This window comes from Canis lupus, chromosome 32 (assembly GCF_011100685.1).
Source record: "Canis lupus familiaris isolate Mischka breed German Shepherd chromosome 32, alternate assembly UU_Cfam_GSD_1.0, whole genome shotgun sequence".
Classification (NCBI taxonomy): domain Eukaryota; kingdom Metazoa; phylum Chordata; class Mammalia; order Carnivora; family Canidae; genus Canis; species Canis lupus.
This window is the reverse complement of record NC_049253.1, coordinates 10,302,993-10,327,127: the sequence shown is the minus strand read 5'-3', so window position 1 is coordinate 10,327,127 and position 24,135 is coordinate 10,302,993. Positions and strand designations below refer to the sequence as shown.

At 38.4% G+C, this 24,135-nt stretch overlaps 1 protein-coding gene and 1 long non-coding RNA gene across 8 annotated transcripts in view; one reads left to right on the top strand and one right to left on the bottom strand.

Moving 5' to 3' along the window:
• Positions 1-4,637, bottom strand: part of COL25A1 (collagen type XXV alpha 1 chain) — a 444,588-nt gene extending 439,951 nt beyond the window's left edge. For all 6 annotated transcript variants that reach the window (XM_038581926.1, XM_038581929.1, XM_038581924.1 and 3 more), the window contains exons 1-2: positions 3,582-4,637; positions 2,367-2,436 (exon numbers count right to left, since the gene is read on the bottom strand). In XM_038581926.1, coding sequence (XP_038437854.1) covers positions 2,367-2,436; positions 3,582-3,878 — 367 coding nt within the window. In that variant the 5' untranslated portion in view covers positions 3,879-4,637. The remainder of the gene's footprint in view (positions 1-2,366; positions 2,437-3,581) is intronic.
• A 286-nt stretch (positions 4,638-4,923) lies between these two features.
• LOC102152752 lies at positions 4,924-19,902 on the top strand. 2 transcript variants are annotated; one of them, XR_005382656.1, is made up of 4 exons: positions 4,924-5,219; positions 14,118-14,221; positions 15,273-15,439; positions 17,753-19,902. It is a non-coding gene; the product is annotated as an uncharacterized LOC102152752 (long non-coding RNA). The 2 variants fall into 2 exon arrangements; XR_005382657.1 differs by having other exon boundaries at positions 15,207-15,439.
• The last annotated feature ends 4,233 nt before the right edge of the window (positions 19,903-24,135 follow it).

Sequence of the window (24,135 nt, the reverse complement as noted above, 5' to 3'; positions counted from 1 at the left end):
AAAGAAATCTATAAATTCTAGGACTTCCTTGCACCCTACCTGGATAAGCCTCACGGAGACTAAGCTCTAACAAAAGCAATTAAAGTGAACACAAACAACACAGCATTAGTCCTTTGCTATCAGTCCTTGGCTCTATGACGGAGACTGTCAACAGAGTGTCAACTTCAAGGGGTGGGCATCTGTCCACAGGAACTGAGCTGAGGTCACAGACTTGTCTCACTCTGCCCTACAAACAGATGTCTGGGTGACAAGTCTTAGTCACTGCAAACCAGGGTAAAAGCCAAACCAGGTGGGAAGCTCTATATCTCCTTTCTAATCCATTTGGCCAGGCCATTCATTCCCTAAGACAATACATCACTAACCATAATTCAAAATAACTGGTTTTCCCCTAGGATACTATTTTCAACATAAGGTCTTTATTTTGATGATATCTAATTATTCCACAAGCAGAAAAAAGCATATCTGTAATAATGATTTATCAGAAAGAAACCTATTTGATTCTGCATATTGACTGGAATGTGCACCTTCAAATATTTACCTTACAAGTAACCTGGTGAAATTTGATGTAATGTGGAGCTCTAGTGGTGGCAAGAAAGTAAAGCAGCCATTTGTAAGAGCCAACAAAAAGCCAAGGAAATCACCATTTACCATTTATCTATGTGTTATTATGATAAAACCACCACTTATTATTAAATTAATACATAAAGAAGAAATGGTTCAAAATAATATTCCAAGACAATATAAAGTAAACTCTAAATGTAATGGCTTTCCTCCAGATTACAAATTAGACCTCAACAACTAATTTACACCAAACATCAGGAACCAGATTTAACCACAAAAAACAACTTAGTGGTTTCACCAAGTTCACTAAGAATCCTATTAATTAAATACTAGCTATTTTTCACATAGCTAACGAGAATACTGTACACAGAAAATTCTGGACTCTAAGTGGTATAATCAATGAAGTCCTGTACCAACTGTCTTGGGAATTTAAATAATCCCTACAGACTGATGAGGTTATTAGAAGTTAATTCCTGCACTAGAAAAGTGCCTTCCTTGAATTTCTGACTTCTGAGGTCTATTCCAACTTAAAATGACCGAGAATGAAACCTACAATGTCAAACATTAAGTCTTTGTTTTCTTGTTATCTAATGTTTATGTCTCCTCAATTGAAAGGGCTTCCTTAAATATATGTATATCTACAGCTCCATTATGGTCAACAATGTAGCAGAACATAAATAATAAAATTTTTATGATGTACAAGCAGGAGTTGACATTTGAAACTTCTAAACATGGTGCCTGGTTTAGCCGTATCAAAATAAGTTATCATGAGAAAAAAGAAACAAAAAACCTCAGAATATGAAAAAATACAGCACCTAGCCTTTCCATATATAAGTATCTTAGGTATCGTGTTCCTGAACATTAAAGAAAATGTTAACAGACTCATTTTCCTATAAGTGATGATGAAAAAAAATGAAAATGCTCATAAATGCATTAACAACATTTATCTGAAATAAAAATCTCAAGACTCATGGAAGATTTTCATCGCTTATATGTCAATTGAATCCACTAGATGTTTTCCAATGGAGACATTCCAATGGTTCTTTCACTGCTAGAAAGCTACAGTTGATGGACTACCAAGACTCAGACGTTTGTGAATGTAGATTTAATGGTTACACAGGAGTTTTTATTCATTGATGTCTCTCTTCTCTATCCTTCTATTAATATGCTGTCATTAATAGAATTCCCTAATGCTACACAGAAAAATGAAAAGATACAACAGCTTTTTCTGAGAAGTCATCAAGAAGGCAATAGTCTGTAATGAGAAGCTCAAGATAAAGAACTAATTTCCTTTCAGTCCTCATCATTAACAATAGGATAGGAGAGAGAATATTTTTGATAGAAAAGAACAAAAGCAGGTGTGGAAGTTAAGGTAATTTACTAACATAACCTTAAGTCAAAGGGAACAAATGGAAATCTGTACTAATGTAATACTGGCCACCAGGGAATTCAGAATCTAACATGTTCTGCAGTCCTTTCCACCACAGACATGAAAACTGAATAAAAATGAAGAATATTTTTCAATCTGTGCATCTAAGAACTTTGTCTTTGTATGCCATCTTGCCTATATCTTCCTTGGTGATTATCTCCTTTGCTTTCCTATAACAGGCATTGGTATGCTGCTTAAAATAATATTTGGGGCTTTATTTGCCATTCTTTGGACTGAAACATGTTGATTTTATTAAAGTAAGTTGGGCCTGCATTCTTTCTTTACTATTATTACAGGTAGACTTGACAGATACAGGACTTTTGTTTTAAAAATGCTCTGCTATGGAGGAAACCTTGTTAAATAAGTTCCATTTTACCTGCTGGGCAGTTGCACTCTGAAGGTGCTTCTCTGGCAATTCTTATTTTAGCCATATGTTCATAGGATTTCTGTAGGAAAGAAGAGGTATTATCATCAGTTGCATGGTAGAGAAATGGATTCTTTAGGAACTCTCTGGCCATATGCTTGATTTACTAGCATTTGATAGCCTGCATAACTAACCTTTACATATGGACTTGGACTTTAGTCAAAAGGTAACAGTACCCAAGCCCTATAAAAAGAAATGACTACTGACATGGTATCAAGACTACTGGACTTGTACAATATTTTCCTCCATTCTTCAACTACCACCACCCTTCTCTTTCTCCCTCAGCTCAAGCATATGCAGTCAATGCAAAAACTTGGCTTTAACATGTTGTAGCTTTAGGTAAGTTATGGGTTTGAAAATAGCCAATATCTTATATATGAAGGTCAAGTGCTTATCATGTTGTGCCATAACCACTGCCAAACAGCCTCTCTGTTGGAAGAGCAAACTCCAGAAAACCCCCGAACTCTAGTCTAATGCCACCCTTGGTTTTGATAAATGTAAGCTAGATTCCTTTCAACTCTCAACTGCAATGGCTCTGCATTCATAAACACCCTTACCACTGCATCCTTTATTAAAATAAAAAAAAATAAGCTACAGCTACAGTTTTTTCTTTTTAAACATAAAATATGAAAACATTTGATGTGTGAAATGATCGATCTAAAATCATATATAGGGTCATTTCACTTTTAAGAGTGATTACCATTTGTATATTAATAGTACCTATAGACCTAACCTTCTTATAACATATGAAGGACATAACCGATGTTATGTCTGCAAGGAATATTCTCCACAAGACTGGGAAAGATTCTTATGTCACTCTAGGAAACTAAAAAAGAGATAAAATGCCACCCTGCCATTCTGGCCACCCTTCCCTCTTTCACATATATATGTATGTGTGTATATATATATATATATATATATATATATATATATATATATTAAGCATGCAAACATTAAGAGTGAGGATAGATGATAGAGACAGGGTGATATCAAAGGACGTGCATATACATATATATGCTACAGGGAGCAGAGATAGATGGTCACCTAGCGTATGCACACACAGCCACACCAAGTATGCATATGGGAAGGGTAAAGGCTGGTCGTGTACACAGAATCACGCCTGTGCAAGATATTATCCACGTGCAAAAACACCCCAGCCTTTCACACCTGAGCCAGAAGTCGCTCCACTTTCTCTTGCACCATTGCTTTGAGCTGATCCAGGCAATCGGGAAGCAGATGGACGGAAGTGTCCCCTTTTGCGGATTCGAGAGCAGCGATCCTCGCCTGGAGGTGGTTGGTTTTCACCCCCAGGTACAGACAAGACATCACGGCCACCACTGACAGAAGGGCCGCCAGGGCGGTGCACGGGGGCACGGGCCAGGCACAACGCTGCCCGGCGGGTCTCGGGTTCTCGGAGCCTGGCTCCCGACCTCCACCCTTCCCTGCATGCTTCTTCACCAGCATCGTGGAGGGATCAGCTGCCTCGGCTTCGCCTGCCACTCTCTACCACTTCCAAGAATCTTGAAAGGAAAGAAAAAGGACGATTCCTCCAAAGTTCAGTCTGGGTGGCTGCACAACTAGTTGGCGGCGACCGAGCCGGGGCGCGGAGATGGGGCTCCGCTCTCAGCGCCGAGACCAGCAGACGTGGACCATCCTCTCTCCGCTTCCTTCTCTCTCCCGGGCTGGGAGTGAAAAGCACCCTCAGTCCGAGGACTGGTGGCAAAAAAAAAAAAAAACAAAAACAAAAAAAAAGATAAAAACCGGAGTGAAGCCCACCCGATGGCCCTCCTGGCCCCTCAGGGGACGGACACCGCGGAAGGGGTCCCCGAGAAAGGCGCCCCGGGCCCCAGGGACAGCGCGACAGGAGCAGCGGGGGCCGCCGCTCGCCCCCGCCACCGAGCACCCGACCTGTTGCGTCTGTTAGTTTGCCCTATTTCTGCCTATTCAGTGTTTTTCCGCACGCCGACCTGTTTGCCACCTAGACTCAGGTCCAGGCAAGAAAGGCTGAGAGAGACCGCGAGAGCGCAGCGCAAAAGAGACGGCGAAGGGGGAGAGGAGAGGAAAACGAAATAACCCAAGGAGCCGAAGTCGCGGCTGCCCGAAGTATCTCCGCAGCCTCGCGCGTGCGAGCCTTAAATACCCTCCGGGATGCTGGTGTGTGTGTGTGCGTGTGTGTGTGTGTGTGTGTGTGTGTGTGTGAGCGCGGGTGAGTGCGCGCGCGCTCCGAGCGCGACGGCCCTCCCCCGGCCCCCTCCCGGCGGCGCCCGGCCTCGGGCCTCCAGCCCCGGGCTCCCGCTGCACGGCGCCCCCTTCCCGGAGCCCCGGCGGAAGCCGCCTCATTAGCATAATGTATTCACCTTCGCCCTGCCCGCGGGCTCCGCCGGGGACCCTCCGAGGGGGCGGAGAGCTCGAGAGGGGAGCTGAGCGGGAGGTCTACATTAGCATAATATATGCAAATAGCGGAAGCGGCCACCGTGATTGGAGGGGAGCCCGGCGACCCCTCCCCCTCCGCGGAGTAACTTCAGCGTCCCCTAGGGCCGCGTCTCCCGCCTGGGCCGGGGGCCGAAGCGGGGTCGGCTGTGAGGAAGGCGGCTGCTCTGCCTTATCCAGTCTCGGCCCAACGACCCCTCTTTATCCCCGTTAAATATGGAGAAATGGCCTCCGGGAGGGAAGACGTGAAGCAGAGAAAGCTCTGGCTCTCCAGATCCTCACTCCAAAGCTGCGGCGGGAGCTACCGTGACCTTCCCCCCCTCCTCGTTCACTTTCCCACATGCCCCGAGGCGAAGTGTCTGACTGACGCCTGAGGTAAACGTCCCCACTTCCCTCCTCTCCCACGGCCGCGCTGCAGAGCCTCCGACTGGGGGGAAGTTTCTCTCCCTTCCCCCCAGTTTCCTTCTCTCTTGAACGGGGCTGAGTCTCCTCCTCCCCTCTCGGTGTTCCTAGTCTGCACTAGGGTGCTAATGCGTTTTCCTGATTCCCCGTTTTGTGGGATTGAAAAAGGCAGCGTGGAGGTACACACATTTCTCAGGATTTAGGAAAGTACTGAAGAATGAGGTCAATTTTTCCTTTTACCTGACTCTCCTCCTTCTGGGTCAAATTACAAGATCTCTAATAGGATTTTGGAAAGTAGGTAACAAATAGCATTATACATCTAATTGACTTCGAAAAAGAAAAAATCGTACCTCTTATTCCAAAAAGTCCCTTCTTATCTCCTCCTTCCCACGAAAAAATTATCACTATTTTTCTTATCCTTCTTAATTAAGCTAGTGTCAGGTCGATGCTCATTAATGGAAGCAATCAAGGAAATACTGCACTAAGCTGTCTCTCACAAACGCAAAAAATATGGCTAGGTATGAAGCAGGGTAAAGACGTTTCAACATTTGTTTTTGGAGAAGACAGGAATGAAAAAAGAGTAGGAGATAAAATAGACACAACATCGGAGGAAAACAGTGAATTGTGCTATAAAATCAAAGGCAAAATTCCTTACAGTTGCCTTAGACCATTGTTTTAAAGGGCGGTCCCAGATTGGCGACATCAACTGAGACAGAATCAACTGACACCTACTGAATCAGAAACTACTATTAATGATTCAGAAGCACAGATCTGTGTTGTAAGGAGTCCTCCAAATGATTTTGATGCAAACTCAAGCTTGAGAACCACTGGTGTAACACTTTACAAAATTTTTGACAATACATCGTCTCATAACCCTGTGATGCCAGTAAGGAATCATTGGCCCCATTTTACATATAAGGAAACAATTTTCAAGTCACATTTAATTGTGATTAAACGTGTTTCTAAGAAATAGCAGCCACAGAATAGGTACAAATTTTAATATGTCAACTCTTTTTGAATTACCAGTTACCGCTCTAAACCATTCCTTGGTCTTCTTTGCAAGTATTTTCCTCTGCTCTCTGAATGTTTAGGTCCTTAGGTCTCCTTAGGTCTTTATCTTATGCCATCTTCTAACTCCGTACACAATCTCCAATGGTGCTCACAATTATCATCCATAAACTGATGAGAAATAAATCCATATCGCAAGCCCAAACCTCTCCCCCAAGCCTCAGACATATATAGCAAACTGCCTGTTAGATAATTCTACTTGAATATCTCCTAAGCAATTCAACATAACCTGCATCTTACCTCCAAACTCTACCTTTTCCTTTGTTTCCCATCTCAGTAAATGGAGCTGCCATCCACCTAGTGTCCCCAAACCAAAATACCACCAATAAGCCTTGCCTTCCAGCTTGCCCTCCTCTCCTCATCTACTTTAATTCCTTCAATACTTTCCATTGTCCGTAGGATGGAAATAATATGTCTTACAAATCACCACCTAGTGTCTGTCATCTCCCTTTTTTCAGCTCATATTCCCCCTCACACCCTCCATGCTACCTTCTCTAAAGGAAGTATGGAGACAGAGAATGAAGAACTTTCTTTGGGGTAAGTCACCACTCTTATGAAATTTCAGTAGAAAGGCCATTTTTTGTGTTGACTAATGTTGACAGTAGGTCACACATTTAATTTAGATGGTGCAGTGTTCTTATGACACTATACAAATTGGCCATGAGAAGGTACATTAACAGCTCTTTCAAGCTCTCAGAACTGTCAGATCTTAGTAGAGAGACAGAGTTGGAATTTTGTGGACTTGGGATCTTTAGCCAGAGGATTAGTTTTGTTTTATTTCTTTGGTGGGCACAATACCTCAGAAATGTACCAGTCATTATCACTAATATTTCAAAATCCAGTAGATTCTCTGCATCAAGCCCAGGGAAGACATGGATCAAGAAAGCTCTGGGGATCTAAACCCATATTGTTGTATAGAATCATCAGAGCACAGTTGTTTTGGTTCCTAGGTGGAAAAGCTTTCAAAAAAGTAAAAATAGCACTAAAAATGTTATAGTCCAGCTGACTCAGATTTGCCTAAGACTGGTATCAGTAGTAAGAAAAGGCAAGCAGCTAGTTGTAGAATAGATATGTGATTGGAAGAATAATGGACCTCTAAAGATATCCACATCCTATTCCCCAAAACCTGTAAATGGGGAATGTTTGGATTTACAGATGTGATTAAGTTAAGAATCTTGTGATAGGGAGGTTTTCTTCTACCATGTGGGTGGCCCCAGTATAACCACCAGGGTCCTTTTCAAGAAAGAGAGTCTCATAGTGAGAGGAGATGTGACCACAGAAGCAGAGGTCAGAGTGATATGAATACTAGCTTAATACTAGCTTCAAAGATGGAAGCAAAAAAAAATATGGGCAGGCCCCAGAAGCTGAAAAAGTCAAGGGATGAATTCTCCCCTAGAACCTCCAGAATGAATGCAGCCTTACTAACCCTTTGGTTTTAGAACTTCTGACTATTAGAACTGTAATTAATGTGTTTCTGTTGTTGAAGCCCCTGAGTTTATGGTAATATGTTATCACAACAATAAGAGCTAATAGAGTCTCAGTCACAAGAAGTCAGTCTTCATCTGCTACGGCATCCTAAGCACTATTAAAACCACTGTAATGCCCTATAACTCAAGCAGGCCCTGCAATAACAATCCCTGTCTCTCAAATGTTTGTGCATTCCTATTTTACTGACACACCCATTGGGAAAGAATTGGAGATATATGCCTTCTCCCATGATATGTAAAATTAGGATGCCTTCTACTGAAGCATATTAAACAGAATAAAATATGTTCTGTTTCTTTGATGCCTTCCATTGGTGCAACTCAAAAACAATAAACCAGTCAAGCTGTAAAGCTACTCTCATCTCTTCTCCCTAGCCTAGCCCCAGTCATGACCCAGGACTCAACATTACTGCTAGCACTACTGTTACCTATCTCCAGGCCCCCGAAAAAAAGAAATAAACAGACTTCTCATAGAGAAACATAGAAGGAAGTTGAAGTGAGAAAGAAGGTGAACAGAAGAAAAACAAGATAAAGAGAAAAAAAATGAAGATAGAAGAAAAGAGCTTTTTAAATAAGCAGAACTGTTTGGTTTTTGGTTTTTGTTTTTTAGAAAAAGGCATCGTCCACTCCTATTTGACTCTAAGAGGCTGATCAATAGAGAATATATAGAATGAAGGTGAACTAGCACATACTCAAAATATCAATGTCTTATGTGTAATGTATTTTTTTTTTTTTTGAGATTTACTTATTTATTTGAGAGAGAAAGAGAGAGCATGTGCAGGCGGTGCTGGCGCCAGCAGTGGGGCGTAGCAAAGGGAAAAAATCTCAAGCACACTCCCTGCTGAATGCAGAGCCCCACCCAGGACTTGATCTCAGGACACTGAGATCATGACCTGGGCCCAAATCAAGAGTTGTCACTCAACTGACTGAGCCACCCAAGTACCCTCCAGTGTCTTATGTGTATTTAGAAAGATTCTCTGACCTAAATAAATAGCTGGAATAATCATGTTATGCTGTTTTTAGATATTAATTATATGACACAGAAGTATTTTACTTGGTTAGAAAATATCTTTTAGCAGCACGAATTTTTAGGTACCTAAAACCACAATTTTAACCAAAGTTCGCCACCACAGTTCTCCAACAGAAGTAAATGTGTGAGAAGGTTTGTGGCCATCTTTGCACACCCACAACCACCCGCTGTGTACTTTAATAAAGAAGATGTTGGAATAAATTATGTGTCGTATTGAGCATGCTATTTCATAAACTTCAGATGAGAATGTGGTCCCAGAGAAACATCTTTTAAGAAGACAAAGTTTCCCAAATAGAATGGAGTAGGCAGTGAAGTGAATTTAGAAGATGCAGTTCTCCCACAGCCAGGCAAATTTCAATAAATCACAAACAAATTATGAATATCTTTAGGAACAGAAGAGCAGAAAAGTAGGATTTGGCTCTAGTGACAGGCTGAAAAATTCCTTTTCAGACAGATCAAGGTACTGATCCCATTTACACAAGCCTGGTTAAGCAAGGGGTTTATAACCGTATGACTCCAATCATCTAGATAACACAAGCCCTTCAAAATCCCATTCCTCTCTGAAGAATCAGTTTTATGTTTGTTTATTGTTCTGTATTTGTTTTGTTTCATTTGGAGGAAGGAGATGAACTTTTTTTCTCATACCTTAAATAATAATTTTAACTATTAATTAAATTAAATTTTAAATTATTATCTTATTAGTCTTAAATAATAAGATAATAATAGATTTTCCCAAAATTTGCTAATTTAATGGCTGATTCTAACAAAAGCAACTCTTCATCAAATTTACCAAATCAGGGACACCTGGGTGGCTCAGTGGTTGAGCATCTGCCTTTGGCTCAGGTTGTGATCCTGGAGTCCCAGAATGGAGTCCTGTATTGGGCTCCCACAGGGAGCCTGCTTCTCCCTCTGCCTATGTCTGCCTCTCTCTGTGTGTCTCTCATGAATGAATAAATAAAATATTTTTTTAAAAAGAAAGAATTTACCAAATTTGCCAAAAAAAAGAATTGTAATGCTATGTGAACAGAACATATTTGTAGCATTGATTCAGATCATGGTTACAAGCACAAACTATAAGGCCAGACTGCATGGTTCATAACTCACCTCTGCCATTGAATAGTTGTGTGACTATGGATAAGTCACTAAAACTTTTCTGTGCCTCAATATTCTCATCTATAAAACAAATATAATAATAGGTTTGCAGTGAATAATATGTGTAAAGCATTACAGTGTCTAATACTAAGTGTATTGTAAATTTTAAATCTTATTGGTGCTATTATTATTATTACTTTGAAAGTGTGGATCTACTAATCCACAAACACTATAGGGCAAGAAAATGTATATTCTTATACTACGAGGCACCTCTATATTCCTAATCATGATTTTAGTCCTATCTCAGTTTACAAGAATAAAATAGCATTAGGGCAATCTTTCAGCTATTGGATGATTTGAAGAATTCTCTAATCCAGGCAACCGTTAATGTGTTTTGTGTCATTTTAGAATAGTTTTACCTATTGTGGAACTTCATAAAAATAGAAGGATATGATATGTATTCCTATATGCCTGACTTCTTTGCTTAACATACTGTTTTTGAGATTTATCCATAATGTTGTATGTAATGCCATTTTGTTTATTGTAAAGCAATAGTCCATTGTATACAACACCTTGTTTATGCATACACTTGTTAGTGGACATGTGAATTGTTTCCAGTTTTTGCTATACGAATGAAGCTTCTATATATATTCAATGCACAAGTTTTTTATTTTGTCTATTTCCAAAACAAAAAAATTTTTTCATGTAGAAACGGCTAAGATACTTTTTATGAAGAAGAATAAAAAAGACTTAGATCTATCAGATAGCAAAATAAATTATAAAGGTATAATAACATAGTTTAGTTTTACTGCAGAGGTAGAAATTAAGCCAAAGAAACAGAATTAAGAGACCAGACACTAACCCACACAGAATGGGAAAGAAATGACATTGAAGAGCAGTGAGGAAAAGATGGACTTTTCAAACAATTCAACTGGAACAATTGTATGTTTGCATAGAAAAAAAAATTAATTCAATCTTTTCTTCATGGAATGAACAAAAATTAAAAGCAGATGGTTTATAAACCTAAATATAGAAAGTAGTAATATCAAATATTTAGAAGATGATGGAGAATATCTTCATAACTTTAGATTAAGGCAAGGCTTTTTGTAAATAAGTCATAGAAAGCACTAGCCAAAGATGAAATGATTGATAAATTGGAATACATTAAATGAAGAACTTTCATTTATTCAAAAAGAAAAATATCCAGACAGCCCAATAGAAAAGTAAGCAAATGCTTAAATAAGCACTTTTACAAAAGGAAAACTGCAAATAGCCAACAAACATTTTTAAATGGTGTCCAACCCCATAAATAGGAAAATGCACATTGAAACCATCATATTGTACCACTACTCACCTACCAGAATGGCCAGATAAAGGAGACAGGCAGTAACAAATGTAACAAATGTGGAGCAACCAGAACTCTCATACCCTGTCAATTAGAATGGAAATTTGCACAAGCACTTTAGAAAATGGCTTGGCATGATCTGTAGAACCGAACATGCACAAACCCTTTGTGGAAGAATTTTAAAGGGAACAACAGTGAAAGTCTGAGCATCTAGAATGCTCTGTCAATAGAAGCCACATGGCCTTCTGGGAGACCTCAGATGGAGATTAAAGGAGAGTGAGGAAAACATCCATGAGGAAATAGATTCTTGTCATGTAGTAGCAGATGTTGCAACACTATTGCCTACAGTAACATGGAAAGTAGAAAAACTTTATGATGAAGCCAAGAAGATTCCATTCAGAACACTGAAGGTGCCAACAAGTTTCTTCTTATCGTGTGTGGTAAAATATAAAAGGAGATAGATTCAGTAAAGGAATGACTCTTAAAAAGAAACCAGGTATTGTTGTGACTGAGAAATTTTCCATCTTTTCCAGGTGACAATTGATACTACTTTTAAGAAATGGCTTTTGGACAAGATCAAATCCAGTAACTTACAGAAAAACAGAAAAGCTTAAGTATACTATCTTTTGTTAAGAACTCAGAAATATCTAAAGGGATACCTCAGAGAGCTGTTTAATCAAGCAATAGGGCATATACAAAGTTTAAGGATGCTTTCCCTCAGTGGTCTCAATATAAACCTAGAGTAGAATATGACTTATCTCAGGGGAATGAACCCTGATAATATTTATAAGAGACCAACAAACTTTTCAAGAAAATTATACTGGAGAAAACATCAGCTTTGAACGAAAGGAGAGTACAAAAGGAGCCTTTGGACTCTAAAATCTCTACAGGCAGGAAGCAAGCTAAGAAAACTGTGAAGCTAAAAATACAAGATATATTTCATGGTAAAGAAAAAAATAACTCGAAGCACAGAACCAAAGGGTCAGAAGGCAGAGCCAAAAGTTATGGAGAATCATTCCCAGGAAGGAATAACCCTCAGCCCTAATCAAAGAACTTCTGACATGTGCTCAGGTGAATTTCAGAACTGCAAACCAGTCATTCCTAGTGATATTTTCTTCCCACTTTTAATTAAATAAGAATGACTAAAGCAGTTATTCTATACCTGTCCCACTATCATATGTTGAGCAAGTAATGGGGCAGATAACTTGTTTCTTTAGTTCATAGGCATTTATATGGAAAGTAACTGTACTTAAAGAGAGAAACTTGAAGTTCTCATCAAGGAACCACACCCAAAGAGCCTCATTCACACCTGGATCTCATTTAGGGAATAAAATTCTTGACTTCAAGCTGATGCTGTTCTACAATGAGGATTTGGAGGCCTCAGGAGAGGATGAGTGTGTTTTTCTCTCTCTGAGGAAAGTCTTCACATCATGAAGACATTCAAACAGCCTAAGAAGAAACCCATATGGGCAGGAATTGAAACTTCTTGTCAATAACTAGCACCAACTTGCCAAACTTTGGATTTTTGGATCCTCCTGCCCCTTTTAAGCCTTCCGACAATGGAAGGGCCAGCCAATGTCTTAAATGAAACTTTATGAAAGATCTAGAACCGGAAGTACCCAGGTAAACTGCTCCCAAGTTGCTACCTCACAAAAACTGTGAGAATAATTACTGTTTTAAGCCACTTTGGGGGATAGTTAATTATTAAACAATAGATAACTAATATACCACATCTTGAATATAATGCTAAATTTCCCTTGCATTACTTTAATTTTATCATATACATATATATTCATAAGCAATCTAGTATTTAGCTTTATACGTTTCTTTATATAAATATAGTATGCGTATAAGTGTAGGTTTTTTCAACATTGTATTTGAAATATCTATTCAAGATGTCACTCTCTTCAAACATTTTTATAATTGTACATATACCATTATGTGATTATACCATACAATGTATAATAAGCATTCTCACCGTTTACCTCTAACTGACAAATTTAAAAAACAGTGAAAACTACAGAAACTGTGGTAGAACTTTCCTTGCCACTCTGGTCCTGGTCCTGGTCCTGGTGGCGCCCTCCTCTGGCTAGTCACACACTTGCTTGAGAAACCTTCTCTATAGATGAGTCACTTCTCTACAGGATGAGTCACTTTTGATATCCCATACTAGGTATTGACTGTTACATCAAGTAGTAAGTGTAAACCTTTTAAATGACAATTAGTATAACGGTGAATGACTTCTGATTTTGTTTTTAATTCTGTGGATTGTGTTTAAACAATTCAAAAGTATGTTCCTGATTGTGAGATACTAAGTGGTATTGCACAGTTGTCACTTTATTGAATGTGTACAACAGTCCCATGAAATTGATAAAGTGTACCCTTGTATAGCTTCAGGTGGCTAGAATTAAAATTGATGTGTTGTTGCAAAATTTTTTTTTATTTATCCATTTTTCTGTTGATTGATATTTGGGTGTCTCTGATATTTTCCTTTCTCCCCTCCATTTCAAGTATTGCTGCTATAATCATTCTTTTGTACATCTATTTTTACACAGGTGCAAGAATTAATCTAGGCTATTATATTACTTATCTCTTGTGCAACAAATTTTCACCAAACTTAGCAGCCTAAAACAACACACTTATATTATTTCACAGTCTATATAACAGGAATTTGGAAATGGCTTAGCTGGGTGGTTCTTGCTCAGAGTCTCTCGTGAAGTTGAAGCCAGGATGTCAGCTGCAGCTATAGTCATCTGAAGGCTTGACTAGGGCTGGAGAATCTTCAAAGATGGCTCACTCACGTGGTCCATTAACATGGCACGAAGCTCTAATTTTTTCCTTACTCTTTTCAGGAGACTGCAGTTCCTTGTCACTTGGTTCTTTCCAAAGGGTTGTTTGAATGTCCCTATGACATGGCATCTAGCTTCTCCACAGAACAAGTGAACCAAGAAAGAGGGTAAGGGAGAAACTTCAATGCCTTTTATAACCAGTCTTGGAAGTCACATACTGTCATTTCCATCATATCTATTCACTAGAACTGAGTCACTAAGCCTAGCCCTTCCTCAAATGGCTGAGAACTAAGCCCCACCTATTAAAGGGAGAACTATCAAAGAATTTGTGGATGTATTTTAAAACCACCAGAGCTATATTTCTACTTCATAGAATGTATATATCATCAATTTTGGTAGATAATGTCATATTACTCTCCAAAGCTGTTGTGCCAATTTATACACCCACTATCAATACATAGCAATTTCCCTTGCTTCATATCCTCACCACAATGGGCACTGTAACATTTGTTATTTGCTTATATTCACATATTCTAATAAATCTATGTTAGTTGACATTTCAACAAGACTAGCAAAATTAACTCAATTACAGCACTTATTTCATTGCATTGAGCAAAACCAGATGATGATGGAGTAAGACGTGGATAATGTGAACATCTGGAGGGAATGTATCGCATAAAGGAGGAATAGGCTAAGGCCCTGGAGCGTGTATATACATTGTGTGTTTGAGGAAAAGCAAGGAGGTCAATGTAGCAGAGTAGAATAAACAAGGGGAGAGAACTGGGGATGATGTTGGATAACACGGTGGAAGGTAGATCAAAGAGAACCTTCTAGAACTTTACAGAAAATTCTTTTGGACAATAGAGATACATATTTGGGAGTCATCAGCAGGTAAATCAGTGATCCTCAACTCTGGCTACACATTGGAATAAGTTGGATTGTCCGAAGCCTCGATTCTCACTGTCACTTGAGTTCCTCTGCTCTACTGCATTGTTTCCTCAGGGCCTCTCCCTCTCCACTTAGTCTCTTGTATGGTCTTTTCACATGGTCTCTCCAGCAGGGTAGCTGGGGTTTTTCTCAAAGAGCAGTGTCATTAACACCATCACCACATTTAGTGGTTAAAGCAAGTCTTCTGTCTAACCCTATTTCAAGGGGAGAGGATTTCACAAAGGTTTGGATACTGGCAACATGATTCACTGGAAGCCGTTACTCCAACAGAGTACCACAAAGAGAAGTATGGACACTAAGGCTGTGAAGAACAATGAAAAGATGCTAAATGAATGAGTTCTAGATCGCAGTAGAAGAGTTGTTGGAATGAGTCCATTTAAAGCAGCAAGATGGAAAATTAGGAGGTGGTGGCTGGAGAGTGGAATACTTGATATAAGGTAAGTATTAAAGTTACTAGTAGTGGCAATGTCTGGGGCAGTGTTTCACAGTCCTGGTGGCATATTAGAAATAATGATGCTCAGGTCATATCCCAGGAGATTTTGATATAATTAGGTTGGAGGAGGCCTGTCATTGGTATCACTTAAAATCCCCCTAGCTTGTCTAATTGAGAGCTAATTCTAATTCTAATTGAGGACTACTGATCTAGAATATAACCTTGGATACAAGTGGCTGAGGTAAGCTGTACAACAAGATCATAAGGTTAAATAAAAAACTGAGACAGGAATATTGGAATAATCATCTGCATGGACATTGAAATCATTAAAAAATTTGAAGGGAGCAGTGACAGAGATAGTAAACCTGGGGCTAAAATATTCAAATAAAGAGGATGAGTAACTCCAGGTTTCCAGTTTGTGGATAAGTGATGGTACCATTGACAGGAAAGGAGAAATACAGCAGAAAAACATTTGTAGAGAAAAAGTTCAGAATATTAGAAAAAAATAATATATGACATGAAGAACTGGATATTCACATGCAAAAGAATGATATTGGACCCTACTTCATACCATATTAAAAAGATTAACCCAAAATAATTAGAGTCCTTAATCTATAAAGTCTTTAGAAGAAACATCAGGATAAATCTTCATGACCTTGGTTTGGGCAATGATTTCTTAGATACAACATCAATAGCACAAGCAACAAATGAAAAATATATAAATTTGGCTTCATCAAGATTTAAAACTTTTATGTTTCAAAGATCAAGAATGCAATACAATCCACAAAATGAGAGAAAATATTTGCAACTTGTGTATCTGATTTGGGGGGTTTGCATTTGGAGAATCCAAAGAACTCTCACATCTCCATAATAAAAAAATAAGTAACCCAATTTAAAAATGAGCGAAGAATCTAAATAGACATTTTTCCAAAGAAGATACACAAATGGCCAATAAATACATGAAAAATGCACAACATCATTAGCCATTAGGGAAACATCAAAACTGCAAAGATACTATTTCACATTCACTAAGATGACTATAATAAAAAATACAGATAACAAGTGACATCAAGGATGTGGAGAAAAATTAAAGCCTTCATATACTGCTGATGGGAATACAAAATAGTCAAGCCACTTAGGAAGAGTCTGGTAGTTCTTCAAACTGTTAAACATTAAAAAGAAAAAAAGCGAGTTCAACATAGAATTACTATATGAGCCAGCAAATCTAGTCCTAGACGCTACCCAAGAGAATTGAAAACATGTGCCTACACAAAAACTTGTACATGTATGTTTATAGCAGCATTATTTATAATAGCAAATAACTGGAAACAACCCAAATACCAATGAATGAATGAATGAATGAATGAATGAACAAATAAAATATGGTATATTCCTACAATGGAATATTATTCAGTCACAAAAGGAATGAAGTGTTTGATACATGCTACAATGCAGATGAACCATAAAAACATCATGCTAAGTAAAAGAAGCCAGACGCAAAAGACCACATATTATATGACTCAATATAATATAATATCCAGAATAGGCAAATCTATAGAAACCAAAAGCATATTAGTAGAAGATAGGATGAGAAAAAGAGAGAAGTGACTACTTCATGGGCATAGAGGCTTTGCCCCAGGGTGATGAAAAATTTCTGAAACTAAAGAGAGGTGGTGGTTGCAAAACATAATGGATACCTTAAATGACACTAAACTGTACACTTCAAAGTGGTTGTGTATTTTGTGAATTTTACTTCCATTTTTAAAAAACTTTATTATGAAACCTCTCCATTAAACCAAGTATTCAACAGAATGAGAACTTTAAGATCATCAAAGTTTAGCATCTCATTGATAGAATATATCTACCAAATATATGCAGTTAGAGTTTATAATCTTGAGAGGGAAATTTTTTTAAATAAATTTTATTCAATTCTCCCAACATGATACGTTTGGCATGTTATTCCAAAATCCTTAAATAATCATCATTAAAGGCCAAAGTGCTTGTTTGTGAAAAGGATATAATTTTTCCAGAAGCATGTTGACATCACAAAGAATATTTAAGGTCTCACTTTTTGAGATTTCATTTACTATAATTAACAGAATACGTAGCTCATTGCTAACATTACATACATTTTCTTACTCTTGTCACTAACATATCTGGTTCTGAGACACAATAAATGAATTCCTGGAAGTTAGTATTAGGTGAAAATCTTGCATGTGGATAGAATATGACATCAGGAAGGGTCTGGCAGTGGGGCTGTGGGCTAAGATCCAGACAGGCTATATATTTTAATCACCTCATTTATTCCATTTTCCAGGCCACCCAATATATAGACAACTATTCCACATCTTGAACCTGAAGAGGAACTTTCTCTGATTTAGGAATCCAAGTCTTACAACAAGACTGATGTTAAGTACAATTTTGTCAACGTGAGTTGGCTACTCTCATGTTATCATAGCAACGAGTCCAATTCAGGGAACCTTACACAACACCAACTCCACAAAGTTCCTAGAGTGACTAATTATTTCTTGTTAGTTACTGCTTTAAGTACTGTAATCAAGCACCATGTGGGGTTTTGTGGGCACCTAACCTCACCACCAAAGTCTGTCCACACCTGCCCCAACTTCCCACATGCAGTCATACAACCTACCTCTTGGTGACCTTCTGGGATCTACAGATGCAAATCCCAATAATGAAACATGCCCTTTGGAGGATGGGCCCAAGGAAGAAGTGTTGGAAGCCTGCGAGATGGGCTTTGGAATTATTTGGTAAGAAATTCCACTGTCCTGTACCCTGAGCATGGTTGGGAGATGGAGAGAGAGTACAGAACAAGCTGTCAATGGGCATATGCCCTTGGCCCAGTAGACCTTTCAATCTGAGGGGAGGGAACTAGCTGGAAAGGGATGTAGACAGGTGCTTTCAAAAGGTGAAGACTGAAGCATAAGATTGGTTCTACTTCAGGCTAATGTTCAGTAGAGCTTTAACAGTTCCATTGACCACAGGCTTAAGAATTATTTTACGTAAGATTAGCCTTATCAGAGTGAGTTATAAAAGAAGGAAGCTGAATGGGGAAAGCCAAGTCACCAACCTGTCTCAGGACAAAGGGTATATCACATGAGGTTTCTGACCTCAGATATTACTGAGCTTCTACTCTTGTCCCTCCAAAGCCAAAAGCACTTCTCAGCTATTTCCCAAGAAAAACCACATATCCAATATGGGGGAGGCAAGGACATGAGGAGAATCTGAGCCAAGGGGCAGTGGGTGAGTCTCCAAGGTCTCCATCTTGTTTTCCATTCTTACCCCACTTTTGGAGCTCTTCCTCCTCTTCTCTATCACCTCCTACATGTGGCTAATGCCCCTGGGATAAAAGACTTCTCAGTTCACCAGTTTATGCTCTTACTCTATCCCTGTTCTCTCAAAGCAATTCCTCACTATCTTGTTAAGTCTTTGATGCTATTAATAAAATGTTTTCCAAATTTTGTAGAGATATTTTAGTTTATTTTACAAGAAAGTTGGGCTGAATTATAGTCAACTATCACTGGAGGTAGAAATCCCAAAATGGCTTTCAGAACTTTGTTTTTTTGGCAAATTGTGTTTCTGTAAATGGACCCCAAGTAGAGTTTCAGGTTTCCTTTGACCAGCTTTGAAAATGCATTACTTAACAAACATTTGTTTAACCAGCACTTCCTGAGTATTGCAACTATTTAAAGCACTATAGTAATCCTCAGAGAAGACAGAAAATTGAAAAAGATGCAAGCTGTGCCATTAGGATAAGGTAGAAGCATGAGGGGGAGTCAGACATGTGTGTAAATAATAAAGGAGTGAAGGAGGAAGGTGAAGTACCAAAATGAACTGAGTCTGGAAGTAACAAGCCTTGAGATTACAAATTGGAACAGAAATGTCATGTTTTGTGAGGACTATAAATCAAAGGTCTCAAAATGGTAGGCCACAGACTGAATTCAGCCCACAAACGTGTTTGCTTTGGCCCACACAGTGTTTTAAAAATAGGAGATTTCCCATTTTAAGAAATCTGGATTTCCATCTTCTGAAAACTCAGAAGATCTGGCAACTGTCCTCATTGCCAACTGGCAGCCATCAACTGGAGCTAGTAGAAGCTGCTTCCTTAGGGAGAGCTTAATTTCTCCAATTCACCACATTTCCCATCAGTCCTACACTGCCGGCCTTCACCCTCCGCAGGCTTCACTTTCTTCATCTAATGGAAAGTGCTGTACAAATGCAGCTTCCAGCCCTTCTTCTTGGAATCAGAGAACAGATTTTAGGCTTTCAAATCCACACCCCCTACACACACACACACACACACACACACACACTCATATGCACACATTTAACCCTATTTTGCTACATAAAAACCGGAGATAACAAGGCCTCACCACCACCCTCTTTCAGTCATTTGTCTACTTTCTGTAGGTATTTAAGATGATGACTTCTGTGTGTGTTGATCTCGTCCCCACAGAAATGAAGAAATGGCGCATTTAAAGATTTGCCACTAATTTTTCCTTGGAAAAGAGAAAAATATCAGGCTTTATTTTTTATGGATTATTAGGGAGAGAAAAGAAGAGACTACAGCTTGCATTGAGGAATGATAAAAGAGAAACAGGACCTTGCCCACGGGAGTGGAGAGAGGAAGCCACAGGCAACACAGAGAGATTTCCAGTAAGGAGCTCCGTTCAGGTGTGCAGGAGCTGCATTATATTGATGTCTTTGCCAACTGATCACCCAGCCTTTGCCTGAGAAAAAGCTCCCACTGCCTCTGTCACCTTCTGAGTACTTCCTATGGATATACTTCAGCTTTCATTAAAAAAAAAAAACAAAAAAAAAAACAAAAAATAAATCTAACTGGGTGATGAAGATGGCTTTCTCTTTATGGTAAAGGCTGAGCTAAGGGACACACAGGTACATTCACTGAGATTTCAAAGTATTTTTATGTGTGATGGTTAAATATAGTTAACAGAATAAAACAGCACACAGTTTAAAATCAGACTAACCTGGCCTTGAACTCTGCTCTGCTCCTCATCACTGAGTACCTTTTTTTCTAAGTTTCCTGGTAGCTGTAAGGATTAAACAAGACTATATATGTATGCAAAGTGCTAAGGCCCATGTCTCATATACAGCAAGTACTCAATAATTGTTAACTTTTATTATTGCTTCACTTTACATAGGATCCATGAATCAGTACAAATTTTACTTTGGGTCTCGCCCATCTTAATTATAGTCCTGTGTTGATGAGAGACTCAGAATTAAATGGACAGATAAAAGCTGGTGTACTTGTTACATCATGATTTACATGTAGAAGTCAGAACATAGTTTGAAAAATGGGAAATTTACAAATACAGGGCATGACTTACATGAGAAAGTGATTTATAAATAAAATGGCAAGTCATGTCATCTTTTTCTCTAGCCTTCTGTATAAACCATAAAAAGTAATCAAAGCCTCACTCATCGGCAAAAGAACCTTAAACCCAAATGGGATTTGGCAGGCCATTCCAAGCCACTGTGTGATACACTGCTCATACCTCAATAGAAAGTTTTGCTTTCTGACCTCTGGCATTCCAGCTTGTCCCTGCCTCTGGTCTTACTCATTTGAAATCCATATTTGTGGGACACCTGGGTGGCTCAGTGGTTAAGTATCTGCCTTTGGCTCGGGCATGATCCTGGGGTCCTGGGATTGAGTCCCGCATCAGGCTCCGGGGGAAGCCTGCTTCTCCCTCTGCCTGTGTCTCTGCCTCTCTCTGTGTGTCTCTCATGAATAAATAAATAAAATATTTAAAAATAAAAAAAGAATATTTGTGTCCATATTTGTGTCTATTCTGACTCAAGCTTGAATCTCCTCATCTTTTAAATAATAATGGTCAGTCTATATTGTTATTTATCATGACCTAAGCTTTTACCGAAATACTCATTCTATTCCCTTAAGTGATGATAGACTGGATACATTGACTATACTGCCCAATTTTCCTTCCTGTTCAAAGCTCTACATCACCCTTTCTTCCTAAAGCTCTTCTTTTATGGCTTGAGTTCCCAAGCTTCCACAGGACCTATATTTTTTTGAGGAGGAGAGTAAATATTTTATTGAAGGTTAACATGCATACAAAAATTAAAAACTGCACAAATCATAAGCGTACAATTCTATAAATGTTTTTTTCTTTTTTCTTTTATTTTTTAGAGGGGGGGGGGCAAGCGAGGAGGAGGGGGAGGCGCACAGGGAGAGGAGAGAGAGAATCTTAAGCAGGCTCCAAGCCCAGGACAGAGCCTGATGCAGGGCCTGACACAGGACTTGATCTTATTACCCTGAGATTATGACCTGAGCTGAAATCAAGAGTCAGAGGAAGCTTAACGAACTAAGCCTCACAGGAGCCACAGCTCCATAATTTTTTTTAATGAACGCTCACAAAAAATAATAATAAAATAAAATAATAAAAAATAAATGAACACTCCTGCAACCCATGCTCAGATCAGGAAACAGTCATAACTCCCTCTTGCCATTCCCCATTTGAGAACTACAATAGATTGACCTGCTTCATTTTAACTTTATATAAATGGAATCAAACAATACAGATTTGTCTTTCCCTGACTTCTTTGCTCAACACTATGTTTGTGAGATTCATATTTTTTGCATATGGTATGCACATTTATTCTTGTTACTGTATGAATTTCTTATATATACAGTATTAAATATAACACAATTTATTTATCCATGTTACTATTGATGGATATTAGGGTTTGATCCAATTTTTTGGCTATAACAGATACTGCTGCAACATATTTGCTCGAGTAGTTTGGTTACTATCTACAAATGTCTGATGAATGTGTACCTAGGAGAAGGCTGGTTCATATGATTTGCAAATGTTCAGCTTTAATGGTTACTGACACACAATTTTTCAAAGTGGTCACAGCAATTTAAACTCCCAGCAGTTTTGTAAGAGAGTCCAGTTGCTCTACATCCTCCCTGATACTTGGATGGCAGAGCCTCTTTTAATTCCTTTTTCATTTGTGCTGCCCAGCTCAGTGCTCACCCACCTCCCACTGTTTTGAGATAGTTTTCAGCTTCCCATTTCACCCTCTATCCTTGTACCCCTAGCAGCCCCAACTCAGCAGCATCCCTTGTTCTAGTTAATATTTATATTAAAACTAAACCCACCCTTGTGGTTGAAGTACTACCTTATATGTACTAGCAGTAAAGAAGTGACATTGCTCATTAAATAATCCCCTTAGACTTCCCATATGTAATTTTGCCTAACTTGGAGCTAGTTGACTTGAGTAGTCAGTCATGGACATGTCTATATACCCAGGGCTGAATGTGCAAATTTTATAAATCTTCTATTTTAAAAATATTGCTGTATTAGATCCTACAGTCTAAAGGACACTTTAAAATGATTAAAAATAAAGTGACTGGGAAGGAGATAGCAATCTTGTGACTTATTACTTTACAGAAAGCATGACTTCAGTGCCATAATGTTGGAGATATCATAGAGTGAAGGATTAAAGCAAAATGCAAGTATATGATATCAGGACCCTGTAAGATCTGCTTCTTATTAAACTTAGCCAAAAGAGAATCCACTCACATTCTTCTCTTCCTAAATGTAGTTCCTTTTACTAGAAAAGAGATCACATAAATTCTAATGTATTCCATTTCCTTCTAAAGCATTTTTCAGTGCTAAATTCAGTTTTTTCCAAAAGCAGAGGACAGATGAAACACTTCAAAGAAAACATAGCAGGTAAAACATTATTATTTTTTTCAAATCTACATTATGCTCATGTATTCTTTACTCAAATGTTTGAGCACCTACTTAATACACATAGAATTATGAGGAATAAAGTAGAAGATTACAACATGCCTGGTTTCAAATAACTTATGGCTTATGAGACATAAGTAATAAATGTTTGTAAAGAAAACCTTTTTGCTCTATGGAAAAACATCCTCAGTTTTTTATCTCTCCTGGATTAAAAAAAAAACTTTATTATTCACTTGAACTATAGCAAAGTAATCTCAAATTATTCTTCCAGAAACAATTTTTTCCTTGATTAAGAGATTTCCATCTACTAGTTTCCATACCATTATGCATTTTTCAAAAATCTGGTTTGATTATACTGTTTTGTAAATAATCAAAAGCCAGAATTTTGTCTCTATGTAAGTGAATCTTTTTCTTTTTGATTGTGAAAGTAAGAAAAATAGTCATTTTTAAATTCCTTATATAACACAATATTCCAATTTGAATGTGAATTATAAATCTTTCACAAAGGGTCAGTTTTACCATCTGGAGTGCAGTAATATAACCCTTAACTTTAAGCAGTGATTCTGAGAGCTAAATTTGGGCTCATTTTCTCTTTGCCATTTTTATAACTTTTGTCTCTAGCAAAAGAATAATGCATTATTCCATTGATTAAATTAAAGGCCTCTCTTCCAGATATCTATAAGTCTATTAGACTCCTAAACCACCATTTGTGGATTTTAATTGACTTTTCCTAGACTTCATTTAACCACATACACACAAATCACTCTATTCTTCCCTTGAGTCATGCATTTAGGTCCTATTAACACTAATGGAATTTATATGCATGCACGCTGAGGGAGAATAAGCCCCTTAAACACCTTTTTAATGGAACAGTTTTGTTTCTTTCCATTCCTCTTCATACTCCTCAGTTTGTACTTTTTCTTACCAGTTCATGCTTCCAAATAAT